A 23,735-nucleotide genomic window follows, 5' to 3' on the forward strand; every position below is an offset into this window, starting at 1 on the left:
GACGGTATTTGAGGAGGAAATCGAATCTGTTGAAGAACAGAGACCACCTCGCCTGTCTATGATTGAGTCGTTGAGTGTGACGAAGATACTCAAGGTTTTTATGGTTGGTGAAAACGATAATCTGATGTTGTGCACCTTCAAGCCAAGGGCACCATTCTTCAAAGGCCATATTTATCGCTAGCAGTTCTTTATCCCCTATGCCGTAGTTCCTTTCCGCTGGAGAGAAGCGCCTGGAAAAGAATGAGCAGGGGTGAAGGGTATTAGAATCACTGGCCTGGATTAGTATAGCCCCTACGCCTATATCTGAAGCATCAACTTCCATGATGAAAGGTCGCGTAGGATCCAGGTGGCAAAGGCAAGGCTTGCTTTGAAAGACATCTTTCAAGGTTTGAAATGCAGTCACGGCCTCCATATACCAATTAGCAGGGTTGGCTCCCTTCTTAGTCATAGCAGTCAATGGCACGGTCAATGAGGAGTCATTTTTAATGAAAGAACGGTAGTAATTGGTAAATCCCAAGAACCGTCTTAGAGCCTTTAGGCCCGTAGGGCGTGGCCAGTTGCGTATACTCTCCAACTTCTGGGGATCCATTTGAAATCCCTTATTAGATACAATGTAACCCAGGAAGGGCACAGAGTCTTTATGAAATTCGCATTTCTCCAATTTGGCGTACAAGCGGTTCTCACGAAGTCTCTGCAGCACTCTTTTGACATCCTTCTGATGCGATTGTAGGTCCTGAGAGAAGATCAGGATGTCGTCTAAATAGACCATGACACATCGGTAGAGTAAATCGTGCAGGATGTCGTTCATCATGTTTTGGAAGACTGCAGGGGCATTGCATAAGCCGAAAGGCATCACCAGGTATTCCAAGAGTCCGTCCCTGGTATTAAAAGCAGTCTTCCATTCGTCGCCAGTGCGGATGCGAACTAAGTTGTAAGCTCCTTTAAGGTCAAGCTTGGAGAATATCTTGGCTCCTTGTAACCTATCAAAGAGCTCTGAGATGAGGGGTAAAGGATACCGATCCTTAATAGTGATTTTGTTCAGACCCCTATAGTTGATACATGGGCGTAAGGTTCCATCCTTCTTCCCGACAAAGAAGAACCCCACACCAGCGGGTGACTTGGAGGGTCTTATGAAGCCTTTTCGAAGATTCTCCTCGATGTAATCAGACATCGCTTTGTTCTCTGTTACAGAGAGGGGGTAACCCCTTCCTTTGGGTGGTTCCACATTCAGCTTCAAGTTGATCGCACAATCATAGTCTCTGTGAGGCGGTAGTACATCCGCAGCTTTCTTTGAAAACACATCTTGGAAGGATGCGTACTGAGGCAGCAGGCCTGGCAAGGATGGGACAGTAGGCAAGCAGGGCAATGGAGAGACTTCCAACAGGCACTGCCCATGACATTCTGGTCCCCATCTAGAAAGCTCCAAGGTGGACCAGTCGAACTGGGGCATATGTTTCTGCAGCCAAGGTTGTTACAGTCCCGGGCTGTGCCCCGGGACCTGCACTCACCGCGCGGTCGGTCCAGTCGTAGGAGCGCCTTCCTTCCGGCCTCCCAGGCCGGGGACGCAGCCCTGCAGGCCGACGCCGATCTGCGGCTGGCCCCGCCCCCTAGACGCGCATGCGTGCCGGGGCTTCTGGCTTAAAGGGGCCAGTGCGGGAAAACCCGGAAACAGCCCCTGATGACGTCAGACGCTGCCGGGCTATTTAAACCCGGCAGCTGCAGCATTACCTCGCCTTGCAACGAGGTTCCTCAGTTCCCCTGAGTTGTTAGTTGCTGAGGTGTAACCTGATCGTCCTTCTGTCTTCTGGCTCCTGACCTGGCTTTGTTCTTGACTACGTTGTCTGCTTCCGCTCCTGGTTTTGGTATTTACTTCTGACTTCTGGCTTCCGACCCGGCTCTGTCCCATGACTCTGTCTTCAGCTTTCGCCCCTGGCCTTGGATTGGATCTCTGACTTCTGGCTTCTGACCCGGCTTCGCTTCTGGACTCTGACTTCAGCTTCTTCCTCCACCTCAGGTACCTGGTACTTGCTGGCCCAGAAGATTCTCCTAAGTCCCAGCGGCTCGGGCTCTCACGGGCTCCTCCCGGAGGAGCCGCGGGCTTCCAAGGGTGAAGACTCATCCTACCACCTGGGCCCAGCGGTCCTCTTCGCCCACTTCGCCGGACGCTGCCCGGATCCTTGGTCACATAGGGACCCGCCTAAGTCCAAGAGGCCCAGGTTCCTACGGGTTCCTCCTGGGGGGACCTCGGGCTTCCTGTGGTGAAGTCTTCTCCTGTGCCTCTTCAGTGCCGCCTCCCGGCTGTGACGCTTCCATCTACCGTCCCAGCCAGCTCAGGGGTCCACAACCGAAACAGTTTGCAAGGCCATGGACCCAGCGGATCTTGCAGGTTTGAAAGCCATCCCGGGTATTGCCCAGAGGCTGCAACAGCAGCAAACCTGCCTCGACTCCCTGGTTGCGACAGTGCAGGGATTAGCTGACTGCGTTGGCGGAGCCGCTGTTTCCAGCTCCTCGGTACTTGGAGCTGGGTCCAATTCCAGATCAACAGCACCCATACAGATGCCAGTACCCTTGCAGTTTTCGGGAGATGCGAAGCTTTGCCGGGGGTTCCTGAACCAGTGCTATATTCGGTTCAAACTCCTTCCGCTTCAGTTTCAAACAGACCGGGTCAAGACAATCTTTATTATCTCCCTGCTGGATGGGAGACCCCTGGCATGGGCCTCCAACCTCTGGGAGCGTCAGGACTCCCGCCTGGACAACCTGGTACAGTTCGTCACCGCCTTTCAGCGGGTCTTCGATGAGTCCTCCTGCAGACCTACTGCCGCATCGGAACTGCTCCAGCTGCGTCAGGGTAACCGGCCCTTGACAGAACATGCCGTGGACTTCCAGACTCTCACCACCGAATTAAACTGGGGAAGTGATAGCTTGCACGGTATCTTTTTGGAAAGTCTCTCCCCAAGACTTCAGGATGAATTGGCGGCCAGGGATCTCCCGGATGATTTGAACGATCTCATTGATATAGCAGGCCGTGTGGACCGCCGCATCCAACTCCGGTTCCGGGAGAGAAGGTCAGCTCCTAGGCCCGGCACCTCTGGAACCACTCCTTCCCAAAGCGGGCACCCCCGTCTGCCTCTCCGGGGGGCTCAAGACCGCAAACCCATGCAGGTAGGCCGGGGGCCTATCCCTCAAGAGGAGAGGAGAAGACGTTGGGCCCTTGCCTGTGCCTGTATTGCGCTGGCAAGGGTCACTTCCTTGCCCACTGTAGCGAGCATCCGGGAAATGCTCGGACCTAGGGACAGTCGGGGAGCTAACCCTAGGTCACACCACCTCTGCCTCCCCATGCACAGTTCCGGTGACCTTACTCCTTCCCGAAGGAGAGTTCGATACGCTAGCCCTGATTGACTCTGGAGCCAGGGGGAACTTCATCCTCAAAGACTTGGTTCAGCAACTCCAGATTGCGGTTCAACCCCAAAGACCCCCGCTCCGGGTGTCCTCCATTCAGGGGAGACTCCTTCCAGGAACCATTGATACCCGTACCAGGCCCCTCATGTTACGCACTGGTATTTTGCATGTGGAGGAGATCTCGTTCCTCTTCCTAAAAAGACCCATGCACCCAGTCATCCTGAGGCTACCTTGGCTGTGGAAGCATGCTCCTGTAATCTCGTGGGATACCCTCCAGGTGGCGTCCTGGGGGCCATCGTGCTTCAACTCCTGTTTAGCCGCTGTTCCCCGACTACCAGTACCTCTCCGGATGACTTCCTTGACCCTGTCTTCGCATTACCAAGACTACCTCGATGTCTTTTCCAAAGAGAAGGCCGAAATCCTCCCGGAGCATCGCCCTTTCGACTGTGCGATCAACTTGCTCCAGGGTACCACACCGCCATGGGGACGGGTATACCCGTTGTCCCTTCCGGAGACGCAAGCCATGTCCGCCTATATCTGGGAGAACCTGGACCGAGGATTCATTCGACCCTCCAGTTCCCCGGCTGGAGCCGGGTTCTTCTTCGTAGTGAAGAAGGATGGGTCCCTCCAACCCTGCATAGATTACCGGGGCCTGAACAGCATCACCCGGAGGGATCGGTATCCGTTACCCTTGATTCCTGAACTCCTTGACCGTCTGCAGGGAACCAAGGTACTTACCAAGCTGGACCTTCATGGGACATACAACCTAGTGCGCATCCGTCCTGGGGACGAATGAAAGACTGCTTTCAATACCCGGGACACTTCGAATCTTCTCCTGCGAAGCGGGATGGAGCAGATAGAGGAACTGTGGTTTTAACCGACACTTCAGGCGGTGTAGACTCTTTACCTGAGATAGCTGGTGCATTCATCTGTGCGTGTAACTGGTTAAAGGCAACAGTCAGGTTGTCTAAGGAATTCTGTTGCTCGGAGATCCACTGGGCCAGACCCGGAATGGCCTGCAACACGGTGAGCTGAGCCGAATCCATGGAGTTAGCAATCTGTTAGGGTTTCGAGGTGTTTGGGTGAATTCTTGGGTACTGTGGCGGTGGCCACTCCCACAGGGAGGAGCCCCGTGGGGAACCGCAGTACTAGGTTTGAGCCCTATACACGCAGACACAGAGATGTAATGTTTATTATACAGCTTGTAGGTCCGGTCAGAGGAGAGGACAGTGATGCCAGTAGAGATCAGTAAGGCAGTCCACAGCTTCCTGGCGGAAACGCCGGTCACTTGTCCCAGTAGGTGAAGGAACAGGGCGGTGGCACGGGACAGGTACTAGATGTAAGCGCAGAGCTGTAGTGTGGGCGAGATAAACTAGGAGAGTTGTACTCACTGATGTAGAGCTGTAAGCTGGAAAGTCCCAGGCGAGTAGTCAGAGTCTCTGAGGAAGGCACCAGATATGGAAGAATAAGCCCTTGAGGAGCGAGTACCCGATATCCCAAACAGTACCTGAAAAAGGAAGCAGAGGGCCCTCGAGGAGCGAGTACCCAGGTTAACATGAAAAGCCCGGAGGCAGCGGAGTAGAGCTTCCAGTGGCAACTGGAAGTGGCAGAATAGCGCAGAACGGAGATCAGTCCTTGCTAACTCAAACTGTTAGCAATAGAAGGAAGACTTTATACAGAGAGTTGGTGATGTCAATCATAGGGAACGCCCCCGAGGTTCGCGCCATTGCACGTACTTAGGCGTGGGTGGCGTGCACGCGCGCGCACCCTAGGAGGACCTCAGGAAAAGATGGCGAACGCCGTCGCCAATGCCGACCCAGGGGAACCAGGAGGAGCGGCAGGAAGACGCGGAGGCAGCCAGTCTCCCAAGGCTTGAGGAGGGAGGAGCAAAAGAGGTGAGGCACAACGGGCGAAGGCGCCTGAGACCGGCGGTCGCAACACCACGCACATAACCTCTGGGATTTATGCGTGACGGGCATTTAAAATCTACATGTAAGTGTTCAATTGTGGATATTTGGCTGTTTTATTGAGTATTCATTGTAAAGCACCTACAAAATAGATAGGTGGTACATATGTTTTTACATAAATAAATAGATAAATAGATAAAATGTAAATCTTTATATTAGAGGCTTCTCATAATCTGACGCCCAAGGCTGTAGATTGGGTAGTTTGTTCTCTCTGGGGAAAGCAAGGCCAGAATGATCCACCCTAGTTCACGGTCTCAGGAGTGGGAATTCCTGTGAGTTATTCCTGCCCTCAGAGGGAGACATTCAGAATAACCTGCGTTGTTTCTACGGTGCATGGGTACTTTTAGCATTCAATTCTTAATGGAAAATGATGTAGCTTGCTTAATCGTTGGTAATGTGAATATCAATAAATGCATGAGCTCATTGGTCATTTGTCTGCTGTCATCCTCTCTCCTATGATGTTTTCCTTTGAGAATGAGAGGCTTCAAATTCCTCATGCCAGAAGTACGGGACTATATGTGCGGGATGCCTGGGGACAGGGGGTGTAAATGCCTGAAAAAGTCACTTTATGTGCACTCTTTTATTCCTTGCATCTAAAAAATCCCACAGGAACGCCATTTTCTAATTTGGCTAACGGTGCACTTGTCTTGGAAGCTTGACCGGACTTTGGGCAGGCAGAGGACAGTCATGTTCTCCGGGAAACAGCTGTGAAACTTGCCCTCCCAGAGTGTGAGAGGGAACTCTTCCGAGAGCCAGCACCGCCCCACACTTAATATTAACCTATTCACTCCTTCACTGGCTGCCGATTGGTCCCTCCAACAATTCCCTTTCAGAATTCTGATCATACCTGGGAACTTTGAGTTGTGGTCACCCTGGATCTGCGATTGATTAGCAGAGGGTGGGGGGAAGTGGGACGGAATAGAATAATATTTCAGCTTTCTCTCTTCCACCCCTTTCTTTTTCTCACACTCATTACCATCAGCAGTTCCCCCTCCAGAGATGACCCCAGCATGCTTCCCCTTCGTCTCTCCCTCACCCCAGCTCTCTTCGCTGCATGACTTATGCGTGCTCGCTCTACCCTTGGCTGAGTGAGTCCCACGTCCTGGAATCGCAGCTGCAGACTGAGTTGTGTCTGCTGCAGTCCCTCTCCAGTTTCTCCCCACTCGCTGCCTGCAGTGTCTGTCCCAGACTCGCCCCGCTTCTCCTGTTCCATGCAGGCTTACTGAGGAAGGGGCGTGGCTGCGCTGTACACAGAGAGGCCCTGAGATTTTTAGGGTTTCCCCCGAGACCCTGCAACCTTTGCAGATTCCCTGAGTCTCAGGGAGAGATCCTGAGAGTTCCCAAGTTTGATTCTGAAAGGGGATTGGTCCTTTCACCGACACCAATCGGAGGTCAGGGAGGGAACGGCCCTTCTGGGAGGGGGTTTCTCCAGCAGGGTTTCCCGGGTGGAGACGGGGGGGTTTGGCATGTTTTTCTTCAATGGAGTGGAAGGAGGATGACCAGGCCTGCTGAACCGACTTAAGCTGCAAGAGATGGAGGGGTGGACCCTGAATGCCTGGCCAGTCGAGCCAGAGGTGGGAGCAGTTCAATTTGCTGGGAAGGGAGGACCTGCTGACCCGGCCATATCGGGGCATTTTTTCTTTTATTAGCACAGGTTGGCATGCAAACAGACCCACAGTACAAAAGAAGCCCTCTTTTCAGTTTAGCAGGCTTTTTTTTAATGCCTGCTTGATTTGCAAGTCATTAGATTACTGCACCACTCGTTTTAGTGCAGTCTAACTCAGACTTTAGCAGGGGTTTTATCTTACGTGGCCCCCTCACGTGGCAGAGGCCGTCAGTAACTGTGCACTGCTTGGTCATTACAAGCCAAGCAGTGTGCAAGCCTGCAGATTTGAGAAGAGAGGGAAAAGCCATGCAAATGCTGTGCCCCAGAGAAGATGCCATGGGGAGTTCCCCCTTCCTGTGGCAGGGATGGACCAGTGTGGGGGTGGGGGGAGATGGACCGATGAGGGCTCGAGGAGCATCGGGGTCCCCTCAGAGATCCAAGGAGTAGAGAGAGAGGCTGATGAGGAGGGGAGGGTGCCACACAGACCTGGAGGTGACTCAGCAGCATCACGTCCGGCCAGCTGAGACCCCTCTCACCACCATAAACCACAGGCCACATCTCCCACGGGCTCCACAGGAAAAGCTGCAGGCAGGGCACTTTGAATCTTCTCTCTGGGCCAAAGTACAATTTTGTATTTACTGCCTCTCTGGGTGGTCTTCAGACAGTTATCCCTGTAGGATGTTGTTTGTATTTCCTATCTGCTATTGCTATGATTTTCCACGCAATTCACCAAAACCAAAAAAACAACCAAACATAAGGTGATTTTCAAACACTATAAACAACATTGTTTATACTGTTACTGGTTTTGATTATTTTTATTATCAAAAATGCTAAAAAGCTCCTATAGAAATAACTTCTTTAAAAAAACCTTCTAAAGTAAATACAGCTTTGTACCTAAAAAACATGTTTTCTAAAAATGTTTAATGGAAAGGGTTATGGTTTCAAATTTGATTTACTACCACCTGGTAATCCATCTAATAGCATATTATAATCATTAACTTCCAACCACCTTCCCAATAAACTGCTTATGAAAAAAATTGTGAAAAAATAAAAATTTGTGAAACGCTAAAAAGTCTTCATGTGTTTCTCATTATATAAAAAATCTTCATCTTAAATTTTCTTCTAGTCGCCAAGTAATTTAGCACAACACTCAGCACAACACTAGAAATAAAAAAAAAAAAAAAAAGAAGAGCATAGAAGCAGCGGAAGACTTTTTAGTGTAGCTTCAGAAATGTATTTCTTGGCCAGTGCTCAGCGTCCTGTGTTGTCTCCTCAGATTGCGGCCCTCAGCAGACTGTGCCCAGGAGAACATTCAGGTGTTTGATGGCAACTCCACCCGCGGCCCTTTGCTGGGGAGGGTCTGTAGCGGCTCTGCCTGGGGGGCAGTGTTTGAGTCTTCGGGCAGCAGTCTGACTTTTCACGTCTCCACGGACTCCATCGAGGCCACCAGGAACATCTTTGCCTTCTACTACTACTTTTCGCCCAGTGACTGTAAGTGCACTCGCAGGCTGCAGTCCACGAGAGAGCAAAACGCAGCGGCTCACAGGCACACAAATGCAGTCCTGCTTTTTGTAGTCTTCAGAGCAGAAAACTATCAGCCAGAACTAGAATGGGAAATGTAAAACCAGACTGTGAGTCCTTGTGAAACCTTGGGGGCAAATGACTCTGGAGTATCTTTACTAACGAGCATTGAGATCGTACTTTAATGAATACTGTTTACACACTGTGGTGTCACTAAAGACCATTAAGCCATGGCCATGGAAAGGCACATTCCCGAGCCTCCCAGGCTAACCCCAAATACAGATCTTCCACTCACCCTCCACCGCCGGCATACCCCACCCAGAGATCCCCATTTCCCCAAGCCCCCCCATTCCAGACCAGCGGGCATCAGTATTCAGGATGGTGCCAGCTGACCCTTCACATGCGGGGCAAAGGGCAGATAGAGATCAGCAGTCACTGCTTCCGCAGAAGCCATTGGGCACCTCTGAGGAAAGGGGAGGGCAGGGCTGGCGGGCTACAGGGGGCCTATGGATGCCTCTGGGAGGGGAGGGGCCTTTTTTCTATCTTTCTATCTGGGGGCATGGTTTGCAGGTGAGGTGCAGGGCTGCTAGACCAGCGTCCGTTAGGGGAGAAGGGGGATTTATGCTGGGGAGGGACAGAGAGGGTGCCAGGGAGGGGGGATCTGCACTTAGGGCTAACTTCTCAGGCGATAGCAAGGCTGCCCTCCCTGGCAGGTAAGCACTGGGGATCTGCATTTGCTTTGTTTTGATTACTGAGCATGTGACACTGTGGCTGGTCTATGACTTGCCAGAAGACGGATTCAGACTGCAATCGGCCTATCCTTTTGCAGTTTTTATTAATTACAATAAAAAATGAACAAAACACAAACCTGCTTACCTCAGCAGCTTAGCAAAGTTCCTGCTTTCTCCTCATCTCGTCTGCACCTCAGCCCTCCCTGGAGGGAAGTGCCCAGCCACCTGCTGCTGGACCTTTAAGCAGGTTCTGACAGAAACGAAAGAGATGTACATCCCTACCCGGCACCCCCTCTCTACGCACATCCCCGTTACTCTCTTAATCCAACAGGGTCTCTGGCTGATGGTCTCCTCAGAGGGCAACTCTTGTGACCTTCCTCTTAACTCCCACAAAGGACAACGTTCTTTTTCTCCAACCTCTCTGAAGAAATCCCTCTGAGAATAAGGTGTAGGAGCTTAACCCCTCTCCTCCCTTTAGGTTCAGAATATCTCAGGAATCCACTCTTGGACCCCGAGAGAAAACCTTCCCAGTCCTGAAGGCCTGTGAACCCCAAGCTTGGCTTCCAGGACAGGGACTGGGACAACCTAGCACCTCTCTCAGCGAGAAGAACCCTAAACCACGAAGGTAGAACAAGCATAGTCATGTAATAGCGGAATAAGACCATATGGCCTATCAACTATTCAGCTTTACAATCTCTAGCACTCCCTCAGGGATCCTCTAGGTTTATCCCATGATTTCTTGAATTCAGATATTGTCCTTCTCTCCACCACCACCCTCTCTAGAGAAATATTTCTTTAGATTATTCTTGAGCCTTCTCCCTTTCATGTCCATCCCTGGACCCCTCGTTCTAGAGCCTCCTTTCCTGTGAAAGAGATCTGTCTCCTGTGAATGGAAAGCTTGGAGATTTGTAAATATATTTATCATATCTCTTCTATCTCGCTTCCCTCCAGACTGTACATGTTTAGATCTTTAAGTCTCTCCCCATATGCTTTAGAACAAAGACCACTGACCATTTTAGTAACTCCCTCTGGACAGACTCCATCCTGTTTCTATCCTTTTGAAGGTGGGGTCTCCAGAATTGTACTCAGTATTGCAAGCGAGGTCTCACCAAGCACCCATACAGGGGTTTAAATCTGTCGGTTGCTGGTTTCATACAGTGTCCCCTAGTCCTAGTGTTGTTTGAAAGGGTAAATACAAACAGGATGGGGTCAGTCCAGAGAGCAGCTACTAAAATGGTCAGTGGTCTTTGTTCTAAAGCACGTGAGGACAGACCTAATGATGTAAACATGGGTACCCTGGAGGAAAGCTGAGATAGGGAAGATATGATAGAGACAGTGAAATATCTCAAAGGTTTCCATGCACAGGAGGCAAGCATCTTTCAATGGAAAGGAGGCTCTAGAATGAGAGTCATGGGATGAGGGTGAAAGGGGGTAGACTCAGGAGTAATCTCAGGAAATATTTCTTTACAGAGAGGGTGGTGAATGGACGTGGTGGAGACAGAAACAGTATCTGAATTCAGGAAAGCTTGGGATAAATACTGGGGATCTCTAAGGGAGTGATGGGAATTATAATGATAAATTAATTGGGCAGATGGGCAGATTAGATGGGCCATACGGTCTTCTGCCATCTTGTATCTATGCTTCTAAATCATAGGAAGTATTTCTTCTCTCTGTTGCCGGATGACGCGGTCAAGACAGGTAACAAGTTCCTGAAGGAAAAGTCCCGTTATTAGCCAGGCAGAAGTGGGAAAGCCAGAGCTTGTACCTGAGAGTAAGATACAGGATCGGAAGGTCTTCTTGTGTTCTTCTCTCATTGGGGAGCTGCTCCATCCCCTTTATCACTTTTGTCGCTCTCCTCTGCACCTTTTCCAGGCCCACCGTGTCTGTTTCTGAGATGGGGCGAGCAGAACTGCTGTCGATACACATAATGTATGCAATAACGCATCTGTTCTCTGTATGTAGGAAGGGTGGGTAAGACACGTTTTAAAATAAAATACATAAATCATGGATTGATACAGAGCCGTTATGATATTCATGGTTTTATTCTTCATCATTGGATACAGGAGAGCTCACATGATGTCATCACATTAGTAATCTTAAAATTATATTGCTTGTGTCCTGCTCAGCCATCACACCCCTCGCTCCTTTCCCTTCCCCCTATCCCTGAATGCCTTTACGATTCCCTCTCTTTCCTGCTAAGGCCATCTTTTGCTCTCTTGAATTGTGACCTAGAGAGGAGAGTTTTACTCATTAAGAAATGCGTTGCTAGCCCTGTAAGAAGGCATCTCCGTGTCTGTTTTTCTGTGGATAACTCCTAATACTCTATTCAGCTTTGTGCGGGCGCAGTGAAGAAGCCGAGGATCCTGACTTCATGCAGGCGTTCACTCTCTATTTCAGTGTCTCAGCAGTGTGGTGGTCATCTGAGCAGTCCCTCTGGCACCTTCACCAGCCCTGGCTACCCCAATCGCCATCTGGACTTCACCTACTGTGTCTGGCAAATAACCGTCCCCAGGAAGCACAAGATCGTCCTCACATTCAGCGAGATTTTGTAAGTAAAACCTCTCTCCTGCTTCTCATTGGCTGCAGAAGGTACAGTAAATCTGCGACCGGGGATTGCTTCTGCCCCAGGAAGAACCTCCCTCCTGTGGGTAGGAAGGGAACACTTTCTTGCAATCTGATAAATGAAACAAACCACAAGTGAAACCAAAAAATAATGAAATGAAAAAGAAAAATTGAATGAACCCCCTTAGAGGGTGGATTGTAAAGTGAGCGAGCGCAGAGCAGAACGTGGGGCCCAGATTTCCAGCGAGGACAGCGCGCGTCTGCCTCTCACCTGAGCTTATTTACCTCTACTCTTTATCAGGTGTGAGTCTGCATGAAACTCGTTACAGCCAAGAACTGGGCTGAAGAACCAGAGGGGCAGGGCAAACATGAAACTGCTTATCTCCTTCGTGTGTGCATGTGAGCTAATAATGTTTCCTCACATCCCCGCTTAGGATCGGGAGCCCACATACGCGTGCAAGGCGCATTTTACATTATTCGTGCGCGTTTGTCTGGACGGTTTAAAACTGCAGCGTATGTGGGCGCAGGTGCAGGGGTTTTGAAGTCCCCGTCCCCTGTGCCGCGTGCAGGGGCCCCTGGCTGTGCTTCCCCACCTCTCGCCGCTAGTTAAACTCACCTGGCTCCGGCCTTGCTCCGTGTGCGACTGCTGAAGTCACGCGATGGCGGGGAAAGCTCAGCTTTCTGCAACCTTCCTCTGCCAGGCACGGGGAGCTGCTCCACCAGCTCACCCCCCCTCTCTATAAAGCAGTATCACCTGACATTACGCCTGCCACTTGCTTTTCACCGTTTCTTGGTCCGACTCTTTAAAGAGATTTTTCCTGTTTTCCTGATTCTGGGGCTGATTTATTCAGGTTTTTCCCTGTCTTGGGCCCGTGGGGGAAATGATTCTTCGTTCTGGTGGGTTCCGGCTCCTTCCTTCTGGTCCGTGCGTTACTAGCGCAGGAGGAGCTGTGAACCAGGGAAGTCACTTCCCCCTCCATTGCCCCCCTGGGTGCATCGAGCCGCGATATTCACGGGACCGGTGCTACTATTGCGGGGGGAGAAGGGTGACACCGCAATAGGGGGGCCCCTGTCCCCAAAAATATCGTGGCTCTGTGATGCACTCTTTGGTCTCGTGGCCAAACACCTTGGGACAAAAGAAGACGCCAAGTGGCGCCTTAACGCGACGGCAGCCTCATCCTCAAGGGGACGCCATTGCCTTAAAGGGCCACTGCCCCCCCCCCCCCTCCAAAAAAAAACCAAAAACGTCATGGTTACATGGAGAGGTTGAGCGGGGGTCAGTGCTCTCCCCCATCTCAAACCCAAGCTGCCAGCTGAGGCGACCCCAAGTCCCGCAAAATGTTCATGAAAATAGAGAACCTGTGCCCTGACCCCCAAAGCACAAAGGTCAACACCCACCACGCCCCAGCGAACATCCTGATCCCCCTCCCCCCACGTGACAGCCCCCACAAACGTAAAAAAGAAATCCCAGGCCCTACCCCCCTGAAAGGGAAAAACGTTGGGTCCTAAAAATGGATCCCGCATGGGGGCGGCAGCGCCGGCCGATCTCGTCACGGTCGCTCGGGGATCAGGATCCCGCATGGGGGCGGCAGCGCCGGCCGATCTCGTCACGGTCGCTCGGGGATCAGGATCCCGCATGGGGGCGGCAGCGCCGGCCGATCTCGTCACAGTCACAGGGCATCGCTATCGCTCGGGGATCAGGATCCCGCATGGGGGCGGCAGCGCCGGCCGATCTCGTCACAGTCACAGGGCATCGCTATCGCTTGGGGATCAGGATCCCGCATGGGGGCGGCAGCGCTGGCCGATCTCGTCACGGTCGCTCGGGGATCAGGATCCCGCATGGGGGCGGCAGCGCCGGCCGATCTCGTCACGGTCGCTCGGGGATCAGGATCCCGCATGGGGGCGGCAGCGCCGGCCGATCTCGTCACGGTCGCTCGGGGATCAGGATCCCGCATGGGGGCGGCAGCGCTGGCCGATCTCGTCACGGTCGCTCGGGGATCAGGATCCCGCATGGGGGCGGCAGCGCTGGCCGATCTCGTCACGGTCGCTCGGGGATCAGGATCCCGCATGGGGGCGGCAGCGCTGGCCGATCTCGTCACAGTCGCTCGGGGATCAGGATCCCGCATGGGGGCGGCAGCGCTGGCCGATCTCGTCACAATCACAGGGCATCGCTATCGCTCGGGGATCAGGATCCCGCATGGGGGCGGCAGCGCCGGCCGATCTCGTCACAGTCGCTCGGGGATCAGGATCCCGCATGGGGGCGGCAGCGCCGGCCGATCTCGTCACGGTCGCTCGGGGATCAGGATCCCGCATGGGGGCGGCAGCGCCGGCCGATCTCGTCACAATCACAGGGCATCGCTATCGCTCGGGGATCAGGATGGCACTTGGGGGCCAGGGCCACATTTGACTTTTGTGCTTTGGGGAGGGGGGGGGGGGCCTGGGCCATCACCGCGTAGGTGGGTTTTTTATTTAACATTTTGGAGGAGTCTGGGCCCGAATGGAGATGGGGGGGGGAGGGGTCATCACTAACCCCCGCTCAACGTCCCCGTTTGGCGCGATGTTTTTCTCCTGCGTGAGGGACCTGGGCCTCCTGCCGCATATTTCCCACAAGTGAAGTTATTGCATTGCAGTTCACCACCTTCTCGGTCGCTGCGATAAAATAGTTACATCAAATCGACCAGTAATGATCTTCTTTGCATGCATTTGCATTATTCAAGCAGGCAACTTGCATGCAAAGAAGATCATTGTAATAGGGGAGGGAATCTGGGTGGGGAGTGCAAGGTATCATATATAACACACGGTATACGTGACATAATGCAGGTTATCGTGTATAACGCACGGTATACGTGATATAATGCAGGTTACAGCATCACCCAGCCAGGGCCTCGTTTACTAAGCATCGCTCCCAGAGACGCAGAATGAGAGAAATGTCTTTAGTAAATCAGGCCCTGGGGCAGGGAAATACCTGAATGCAAGTCACCTTGCGCTACCAATGAAAAGGCATGAGCTACAATAAGTAAATAAGCACATTCCTGTTTTTCTGACTGTGCAGGTCCCAACTAGGATGCTGCTGCACATAATAAAAGCTGCTTAATACCCACTGGCTCCACTCTATACCCGTTTTCTGGTGGCAAAAGATACAATTTTTTATATTTAGATTAAGCTGTATACTTTCCTTGAAGCTTTTGTCGTCTGTGCCCTTGAAACCTCATTTAAGATTATCCTCACAAGGTTAGCCATCTCTACTGAAGGGCACTCCTCTTCTTCCTTGTCCTTAACAGAAGGCATTGGGGTAACCTGCTCGGAGCGGCAGTTACTATCCTTAACAGAAACATGGGGGAAACCTGCACAGAGCGGCAGTTACTATCCTTAACAGAAACATGGGGTAACCTGCACGGAGCGGCAGTTACTATCCTTAACAGAAACATGGGGGTAACCTGCATGGAGCAGCAGTTACTGCCCTTAACAGAAACATGGGGGTAACCTGCACAGAGCGGCAGTTACTATCCTTAACAGAAACATGGGGGTAACCTGCATGGAGCAGCAGTTACTGCCCTTAACAGAAAATGGGGGAACCTGCACGGAGCAGCAGTTACTTCCCTTAACAGAAGGCATGGGGATAACCTGCATGAAGCAGCAGTTACTACCCTTAACAGAAAGCATGGGGATAACCTGCATGAAGCAGCAGTTACTACCCATAACAGAAACATGGGGGTAACCTGCACAGAGCGGCAGTTACTACCCTTAACAGAAAGCATGGGGGTAACCTGCACGGAGCGGCAGTTACAACCATTACAGAAACATGGAGGTAACCTGCACAGAGCGGCAGTTACTATCCTTAACAGAAACATGGGGGTAACATGCATGGAGCAGCAGTTACTACCCTTAACAGAAACATGGGGGTAACCTGCATGGAGCAGCAGTTACTACCCTTAACAGAAACATGGGGGTAACCTGCATGGAGCAGCAGTTACTACCCTTAACAGAAAGCATGGGGGTAACCTGCACAGAGCGGCAGTTACAACCCTTAACAGAAGGCATGGGGTATCCTGCATGGAGTGGCAGTTACTACCCTTAACAGAATGCATGGGGATAACCTGCATGAAGCAGCAGTTACTACCCTTAATAGAAACATGGAGTTAACCTGCATGGTGCAACACTTATTATGCTTAACAGAAGGCATGGGGTAACTTGCACGAAGCAGCAGTTACTACCCTTAACAGAAGACATGGGGATAACCTGCACGAAGCAGCAGTAACTACCCTTAACAGAAACATGGGGGTAAACTGCATGGAGCAGCAATTACTACCCTTAACAGAAAGCATGGGGGTAAACTTGTTGATTTGAGTAATGAGACTGCAGGCAGCAGGTAATCTGAAACCAAACTTTTTATTAAGGAGAGACAAAGACAAAGACAAAGGGACAGGAACAAAGAATGAGGAAATAATTTGTTCCGGGAGTAGCATAGGTTTTTACAGCAATCGTGTTAACACTCAGCTACTCAGCAACTCCAGCAGTGTGCATAGCATTATAAACCCTTCATACTGACCAATCAGAGCATATTCAGAGTGTTGTTTTTAGATAAGTGCAGTACATTTGATTTGAGTATGTATTAGACCAATCAGCTAATGGGTCTGGGGTGTCGGCTCATTGCATTCCAGCACGTAGCTAGGGTCCTCTGCTTTCTTTGTCTAAAAACTAGTATTCAGGAATACAGCAGAGATGAGGTACCTCAGAAAGTCAGTGCATAATATTACATACATCCCCCTCTTGAAGGGTTATGCCTAGAAACCCTTCACATATGGGTGGGGCCGTGGCTGCCTGTCTTAGGTTGTCCCTTTCATCCTAAGTTAGCCTTAGGTGAAGAAATCTTACCCGTCCTTGGCTAAGCCCAGTTTTTCCCTACCCTTCTGATTCATGGGGAATCTCGTGCATGTCCATCATCAAGCGCTGATGGATAGTAGTGACTTGATCTTGCACTGCAGATGAAGAGTTGACCATAATTTTCAATCCAGTTATCCTGGGCATGGCTGCAGCGATGGAAGATCCAAATAATTGAAGGCAGAGGCATATGCATGGTAGGCAAAGGCATAGCGGAAGTCCAATACATCATGCTGGTCCTGCAGGGTATTGATGGCACTATATAGTTCTATGACAACAACATGTTGCAGTGAAAGCAATCGCTATATGGACATTCCTAATTCAACTGTGGCAGTCACCTGTCCAAGAGGTGACCCAGCTGTGGCTGGGAAGGCATCTAAATGAGTTTGGGTCAAAGGGTATATGCTGTTAATGTAGTTGAGGGCTAGTTGTACTGCTTCGTCTTTGGGTGCTTCTGGGAAGCCCCCTCTTAGATCGGTTGTAATTGGGGATAATCATAGAAACAAGTGACAGCTGACTCTGTGAGAAAGTCTTTAGCATGCTTTGTGGTCTAAAACACAATAATGTACTTCGTAGGGTTGCTAAATCATCAGTGTGAGTCTTTGCACAGGAAAAGGAAGAAATGTAGTAGAATAAAAAACCAGAAATAAGGAAAAATTATATATTCCCCTCTGGAATCCCAAATGTAAACAAACTAGCTTATAGATAGAGATAGAAGAACATTTCAAGCAATCACATAATAGAAATTTTAGGACTGGAAATTGCTACAAGTATAAAAATTGCATGACCTCAAATTATATCATTGATTTAGGAAATCTAAATCATGGCACTTGCAAAAAGGCATAATAACTAGATACATATAAAAATCAATTATCGCATGGCAGATCAAGGTACATTGATTCATATGATCAAGAAAACTACATCAGGGTAAAGAATAACGAAACATTAAAACAAAGAAGATGTTAGGAACTGGAGCGTGGACCCTTGTTCTGAGGTAGAGTCTGCACTGCCGCGAAGGAGGAAAAGCCTCGTCAGTCTCTACCGTCAGATGGTGAGGCCTGTTGAAAATGTAGAGAGGACTTCACCCTGGAAGCTCGTGATCCCCCCAGGAGGAGCCCGTAGGGACACGGCCGCTGGGACTTAGGGACTCCCTGAAGACTGAAGATGGTCTGGATGCAGACGCCTCCTGCAGGTCGTGGGTTCCAGACGGCTGGCGCCTCCAGCAGGTCGTAGGTAATCTCTGTAGAGAAGTTGAAGAAATTCCAAAAGCCGGTCCAGGAGTCTGAGTCCAAAGAGCGGTCCGCAGCCAGTCCAGGGGTCGATGTCCAGAGAGCGGTCCAAAGCCAGTCCAGGGGTCGGTGTCCAGAGGGCAGTCCAAAGCCAATCCAGAGGTCGGAGTCCAGAGAGCGGTCCAAAGCCAGTCCAGGGGTCGGGGTCCAGAAGAATCAATCCAGCAAGGAGGGCAGAGCAGAAGCGGGACGAAGAACCAGGATACCAGGAACACAGGAACCAAGCGAAAACCTCAATACCAAGGCAAGGTCTGGCTCTCAGACCTTGCCTTAAATGCAGGAGCCAGGAGGTGGAGTCCCAGGGTGAGCCATGACTATATCCGGTCATGGCTTCTTTACATCTAGCTTCAGCCGTGCGCGCGGCTCCTAGAGAGATGAGGGGGAGGAGTTAGACTGCCGAGCACCAGGCGGCCATGCGGGACCACAGCAGCCCCCGTGAACACCCGAACAGGTCTTTCCTGCACTGCGGGAGCCTCCAGCGCTCCCGGTGAGTATTCTAGTGTCGTGACCGCTGACCTGACTCTGACCGCGGTCCACCGCGGCCAGCGGCCATGACGCCCGGTTGCGGGGCGCCACGGCCGGGGTTCCTAACAGAAGAAATCAGGCCAAATGAGTAGATAACTCAGGTCATATAATGATATAATGTTGGGCTGGCTCGCCATGACGAGCTCTGAATGCTGACAATCTATGGTATATTCATTTTATTCAGTAGGGTGTAATAATCTTTCGCTTATCAAGGCCTAAGTTAAATATGTGTGTTTATGGAACATGTGTGTGTAATGGAGCAACACAAATTCAAATTGATGCAGCAGAAGTCAAATGTAATAAACAGAACCACAGACAACTCAGGTATGGCAGACACTACATAGAACATATGTTTCACAAGACCGACACATATCCATTTATTTCACAAATATTCATATGATGTCTTCATAACATCAAGACAGACACATATTTTGAGCTCAAAAATGAAAACAAAAGTAAAAGTAAACCAAAAAGGTATATGAAAAGTGCCTGGGAAATGCCAGAAAAACAAAAACCAGAATTCTGTTTAAAAATTGAAAAAGAAAATAAAACTGAAAAAACTTAGAAAAATAAAATATCGGCCTTAATTCTTTCATGACAGGAAGGGCGTTGACCTGAAAAATAAAAGCTAGCATACAAAAAAGTAATAAAAAGAATGATATCATGCATCCACTAGGAGGCGCTACCACAAGCCGCTTTGTGGAATAATACCAAATTTTAGGTTTTAACCTTGAGAATGAATTTGGTCAGCAGCCCTCTGAGCTTAAATTCAAAGTGGAATACCAATCAATTAGGAGTTGCAAGAAAGCTTGTGAGGTTGCCTGAAATGTAATGGTTAGTGAACGCTGTGTACCAACCTCCACCAATAATTGCATGTTAAAGAATCGTCCAAACAAAACAACCAGAGCTCCAAGTGCACTTTACAACGTAAATTATCCAGTCAACTAAGCGCACAATAAATTTGATTTGGTCGTGGTTATAATAACTTCATTTATTTTAAATGGTGACTCCTTCTTTACATCCCACACAGATAAGGCATACAATTTAACAGCAGTCCCCACAGTTTAACAGCAGTCCCCGACACGGTCCCGTGTTTCGCCTGTCGGCTGGTTCGGGGGGATTCTTAGTATATCTTAGTGGTTACAATCTTACAGGTCTGCAGGTGCTCCTGCAGGTGCTGTTAAACTGTATGCCTTCTCTGTGTGGGATGTAAAGAAGGAGTCACCATTTAAAATAAATGAAGTTATTATAACCACGACCAAATCAAATTTATTGTGCGCTTAGTTGACTGGATAATTTATGTTAAAGAATCATAACTTTTTCAATGTCTCTTTGTACTTTCAAAACAATCTTTGGAACAAGCTCCCTCCCTTCCTACGGCAGGAACCTTGCCCTAAAAAATTTAAGCAGAATCTGAAAACCTGCCTCTTCAAACAAGCATTCTCATAACAGCTTTCCCTCCCACTTTAGTCCTTTGATCCTCTTACCTATTTGGCTTGTAATTTAATTATTTATGTAATAAGACATTCTTTCTGTAAATAGTTTCTCCTTTGAGACCTCTTATCTTGTAAATTGCTGTTTAACAATATTATGTGCATTGTTCCATTTTTCAATGTAAAACTCGTTTAGCCACAATTTTGTTCCATGTTTCACTGTAAATGGAACCTTGTTCCTCCTCTAAGTACTTCATAAGCACTAGTACATCTTCCAATAACTCTTCAAGCATTAGCCCGGTTTCCGTGTTGATATTATGTTCTTAATTTATTGCCCTTTTAGGCCTTTTCTCCTTCCAGCTGCTCAAGCTTCCAAGTTTACTACCCTTGTTAAATGTAACTTTGATCCTTCTGATTATAAAAAGTTGTTCTCGGTTACTGTTGTTTTCTTCTACCCCAGTTCGATGTAAACCGATCTGATATGGTATTCAACCTTGAAGGTCGGTATAGAAAAATGCTAAATAAATAAATAAAAATAAATAAATAAAGCTCGTTTAGCTGCAATTATGTTTAATGTAAACCAATGAGATGTTCCCAACGTTCATCAGTATATAAAATCTTCTAAATAAATAAATCTAATTAGCATAACTATGCCACACTTCCATCTTTATTCATATACGCACGCCTTCAATAGGAATACTCCGTTTGTTTAAACAAACGAAACCTAATTTTTTTCTCTTTCTCTCCGTTCGCCTGCACTGAAGGAAGCGCTTCACTGCATTCACCCACATGCTGATTCAACCCCTCCTTCCTCTTCTCCCTTTTTTTCTGTTAAGATTCTGCTCAATTAACCCCTTAACTACCAGTGTCTTTAGAGTTTTTTAAGCACTAACACCAAGAAATGCTTTTATCAATAACTGCAAACAAAACAAGTCACACAAAACAATGCCTGCAATTTGCCATTCATCTCTGGAAACGTTTACTGAAAGCAAAATGTAGAAGAAGCAACAAAGAAGATTAAAGAACGCAAGCGCATGGTGATCACCTTAATTAAGATGTGAGGAAAAGGTAAGAGAAAAAACGGTACCGCAGGATAGATAGACAAAACAAATGCTGGGGGGGGGTGGGGGGGGGGGGGTTAGAAACTTAGGAACTAAAGGCTGACTCAAAGTCATTTGTGGTCAGGGATACTTCCAGGGAATAGGCTCTCATTTGTGGGCTTAAAGAAAGTATCCAGCCATGCAATGGATTGGGGCATTTTTAAATTGCTCAGGAGTCGGTGAAAGAGGGGGCGGAGCAGGCGGAGGGACCCCTCTTGCAACATTATCTGCTGGAGCATGAATGGTGTTGGTGGCCATAAAAACTCCGTCTGTTTTCACTTCTGTATCTAGGGTATCCTCTGAGTTCTCTGAGTTTGGGGTTTCCTCTGGGGTGATACAGGAATGGCGTTGAGCCACACGCTCAATCAGTTCAGAGTTAAAAATGGGTGGGAACAGAGGGGGACTAGACTTGGGCTTCGGGACGACTGGGGGTTTGGGACTAGGGAGTGTGGGTCACGGGTAAGGTAAGGAAGTGAGGGGGTTTGGGATAGAGGAAGCATGGGGTCCAAGAAATCTGCAGGATGTGATAGGATAGAGGCAGGGCTACACGAACCTGATCCAGCAGGAGGTGCTCTCCTTTCTACCTCAGAAGGTTTATGCCCCTCCTTTGGGGTAATACTCTCTCCAATGGGGACACAGTGTAAAGTCCCTTCAACCTTAACAGTCCCAGACATTGGCATATCAGTAGGTGCAGTGGGACTCAATTGGGGTTCCTTCTCCAGGGGTGCAGTTGCGATTAAATGTGAATACCCCACTGCAGTAACTGTTTCCTCTAAAGGTGATGGCTTTGTACTCTGCTTTAAACACCGTCGAGTATATTGTGGGTCACTTACAACAGTGTAAGGGGGCGGTGACTGATTAGACTCAAGCTCCTTTTCTAAATATACTCGAGTCATAACAAACCAGAGGCAAATTCTCATCTGGCTTGTGCAAAGAGATCACATTCTAATGGGCATGTCGTGCTGACCTCTACGGCATCTTTTGTTCCTCCTAACTTTCCTGACCAGAACTTAGACATAATAACAATTTACCAATGGGTAAATATAGTAAAAATTGGTAGTTCTCCCTTATAAGAAAGAGAACATGTTCTTACCTGGTTGAATATCTCACCGAGCTGTGTTTCCGGTGTGTACCCCCGCTTCAGTGAATGGCGAATGTGGGGCTTCAAGCAATAAGACTGAGACAGACTTTTTAAACAAAAACAAAACACAGTGTAGCTACCCCGGGCAGCTTACCTTCCGTAACCCCACCCTTTGAGGGAACCAACCCGACAACCCGAAGGTTTAACAATTATACTCCTGATGAATTCACAGCCGAACTGTTTATCCAAGTCTTGGGCAACTTCTCTCAAGATGACGTCCCTCAGACGTTCCAATCCGAGTGCTCGCGATGTGCGTCCGGACTGCTTATCTGCCCAAGCGTGAGTTCCCGTCGTCTGGTCTGGTTGGTAAGGGAGATTCAAATCACTGATGCAGGCGAAAAACCATCCTCTGCTACCAAAATGTTGATTCGAGGAATGAGACTGCAGGCAGCAGGTAATCTGAAACCAAACTTTTTATTAAAGAAAGACAAAGACAAAGGGACAGGAACAAAGAATGAGGAAATAATTTGTTCCGGGAGTAGCATAGGATTTTACAGCAATCATGTTAACACTCAGCTACTCAGCTCCTCCAGCAGTGTGCATAGCATTATAAACCCTTCATACTGACCAATCAGAGCATATTCAGGGTGTTGTTTTAGATACGTGTGGTACATTTGATTTGATTATGTATTAGACCAATCAGCTAAAGGGTCTGGGGTGTCAGCTCATTGCATTCCAGCACGTATTCAAGGTGCTCTTCTTTCTTTGTCTAGAAACTAGTATTCAGGAATACAGCAGAGATGAGGTGCCTCAGAAAGTCAGTGCATAATACTACATACATCCTGCACAGAGTGGCAGTTACTACCCTTAACAGAAACATGGAGGTAACCTACATGGAGAGGCAGTTACTACCCTTAACAGAAAGCATGGGGGTAACCTGCACGGAGCGGCAGTTACAACCCTTAACAGAAAGCATATGGATAACCTGCACGGAGCGGCAGTTTCTACCCTTAACAGAAAGCATAGGGATAACTTACATGGAGCGGCAGTTACTACCCTTAACAGAAAGCATAAGGATAACCCTCACGGAGCAGCAGTTACTGCCCTTAATAGAAGGCATGGGGTAACCTGCACGGAGTGGCAGTTACTATCCTTAACAGAGGGCATGGGGGTAACCTGCACTGAGCAGCAGTTACTACGCTTAACAGAAACATGGGGGTAACCTGCATGGAGCGGCAGTTACTACCCTTAACAGAAACATGGGGGTAACCTGCACGGAGCGGCAGTTACTACCCTTAACAGAAGACATGGGGGTAACCTGCACAGAGCAGCAGTTACTTCCCTTAACAGAAGACATGGGGGTAACCTGCACAGAGCAGCATAAGAGCATAAGAAATTGCCATACTGAGTCAGAGCAAGGGTCCATCAAGCCCAGCATCCTGTTTCCAACAGTGGCCAATCCAAATCATAATTACCTGGCAAGTACCCAACTATTAAATAAATCTCATGCTACTTTTGCTTATTAGTTCATAGCAGTTTATGAACCTTTCCTCTAGGAACTTATCCAAACCTTTTTAAATCCATTTACACAAACTTCTGTAACCACATCCTCCGGCAATGAATTCCAGAGCTTAAATGTA

At 49.1% G+C, this 23,735-nt stretch overlaps 1 protein-coding gene across 1 annotated transcript in view; it reads left to right on the top strand.

Annotated features, from left to right (window-relative positions):
• Positions 1–23,735, top strand: part of LOC115096252 (deleted in malignant brain tumors 1 protein-like) — a 397,025-nt gene that overhangs the window by 317,859 nt on the left and 55,431 nt on the right. The window contains exons 30-31 of the mRNA XM_029610760.1: positions 8,249–8,463; positions 11,622–11,772. Of these exons, the coding sequence (XP_029466620.1) occupies positions 8,249–8,463; positions 11,622–11,772 (366 nt within the window). The remainder of the gene's footprint in view (positions 1–8,248; positions 8,464–11,621; positions 11,773–23,735) is intronic.

Source organism: Rhinatrema bivittatum, chromosome 7 (genome assembly GCF_901001135.1).
Source record: "Rhinatrema bivittatum chromosome 7, aRhiBiv1.1, whole genome shotgun sequence".
Taxonomy (NCBI): domain Eukaryota; kingdom Metazoa; phylum Chordata; class Amphibia; order Gymnophiona; family Rhinatrematidae; genus Rhinatrema; species Rhinatrema bivittatum.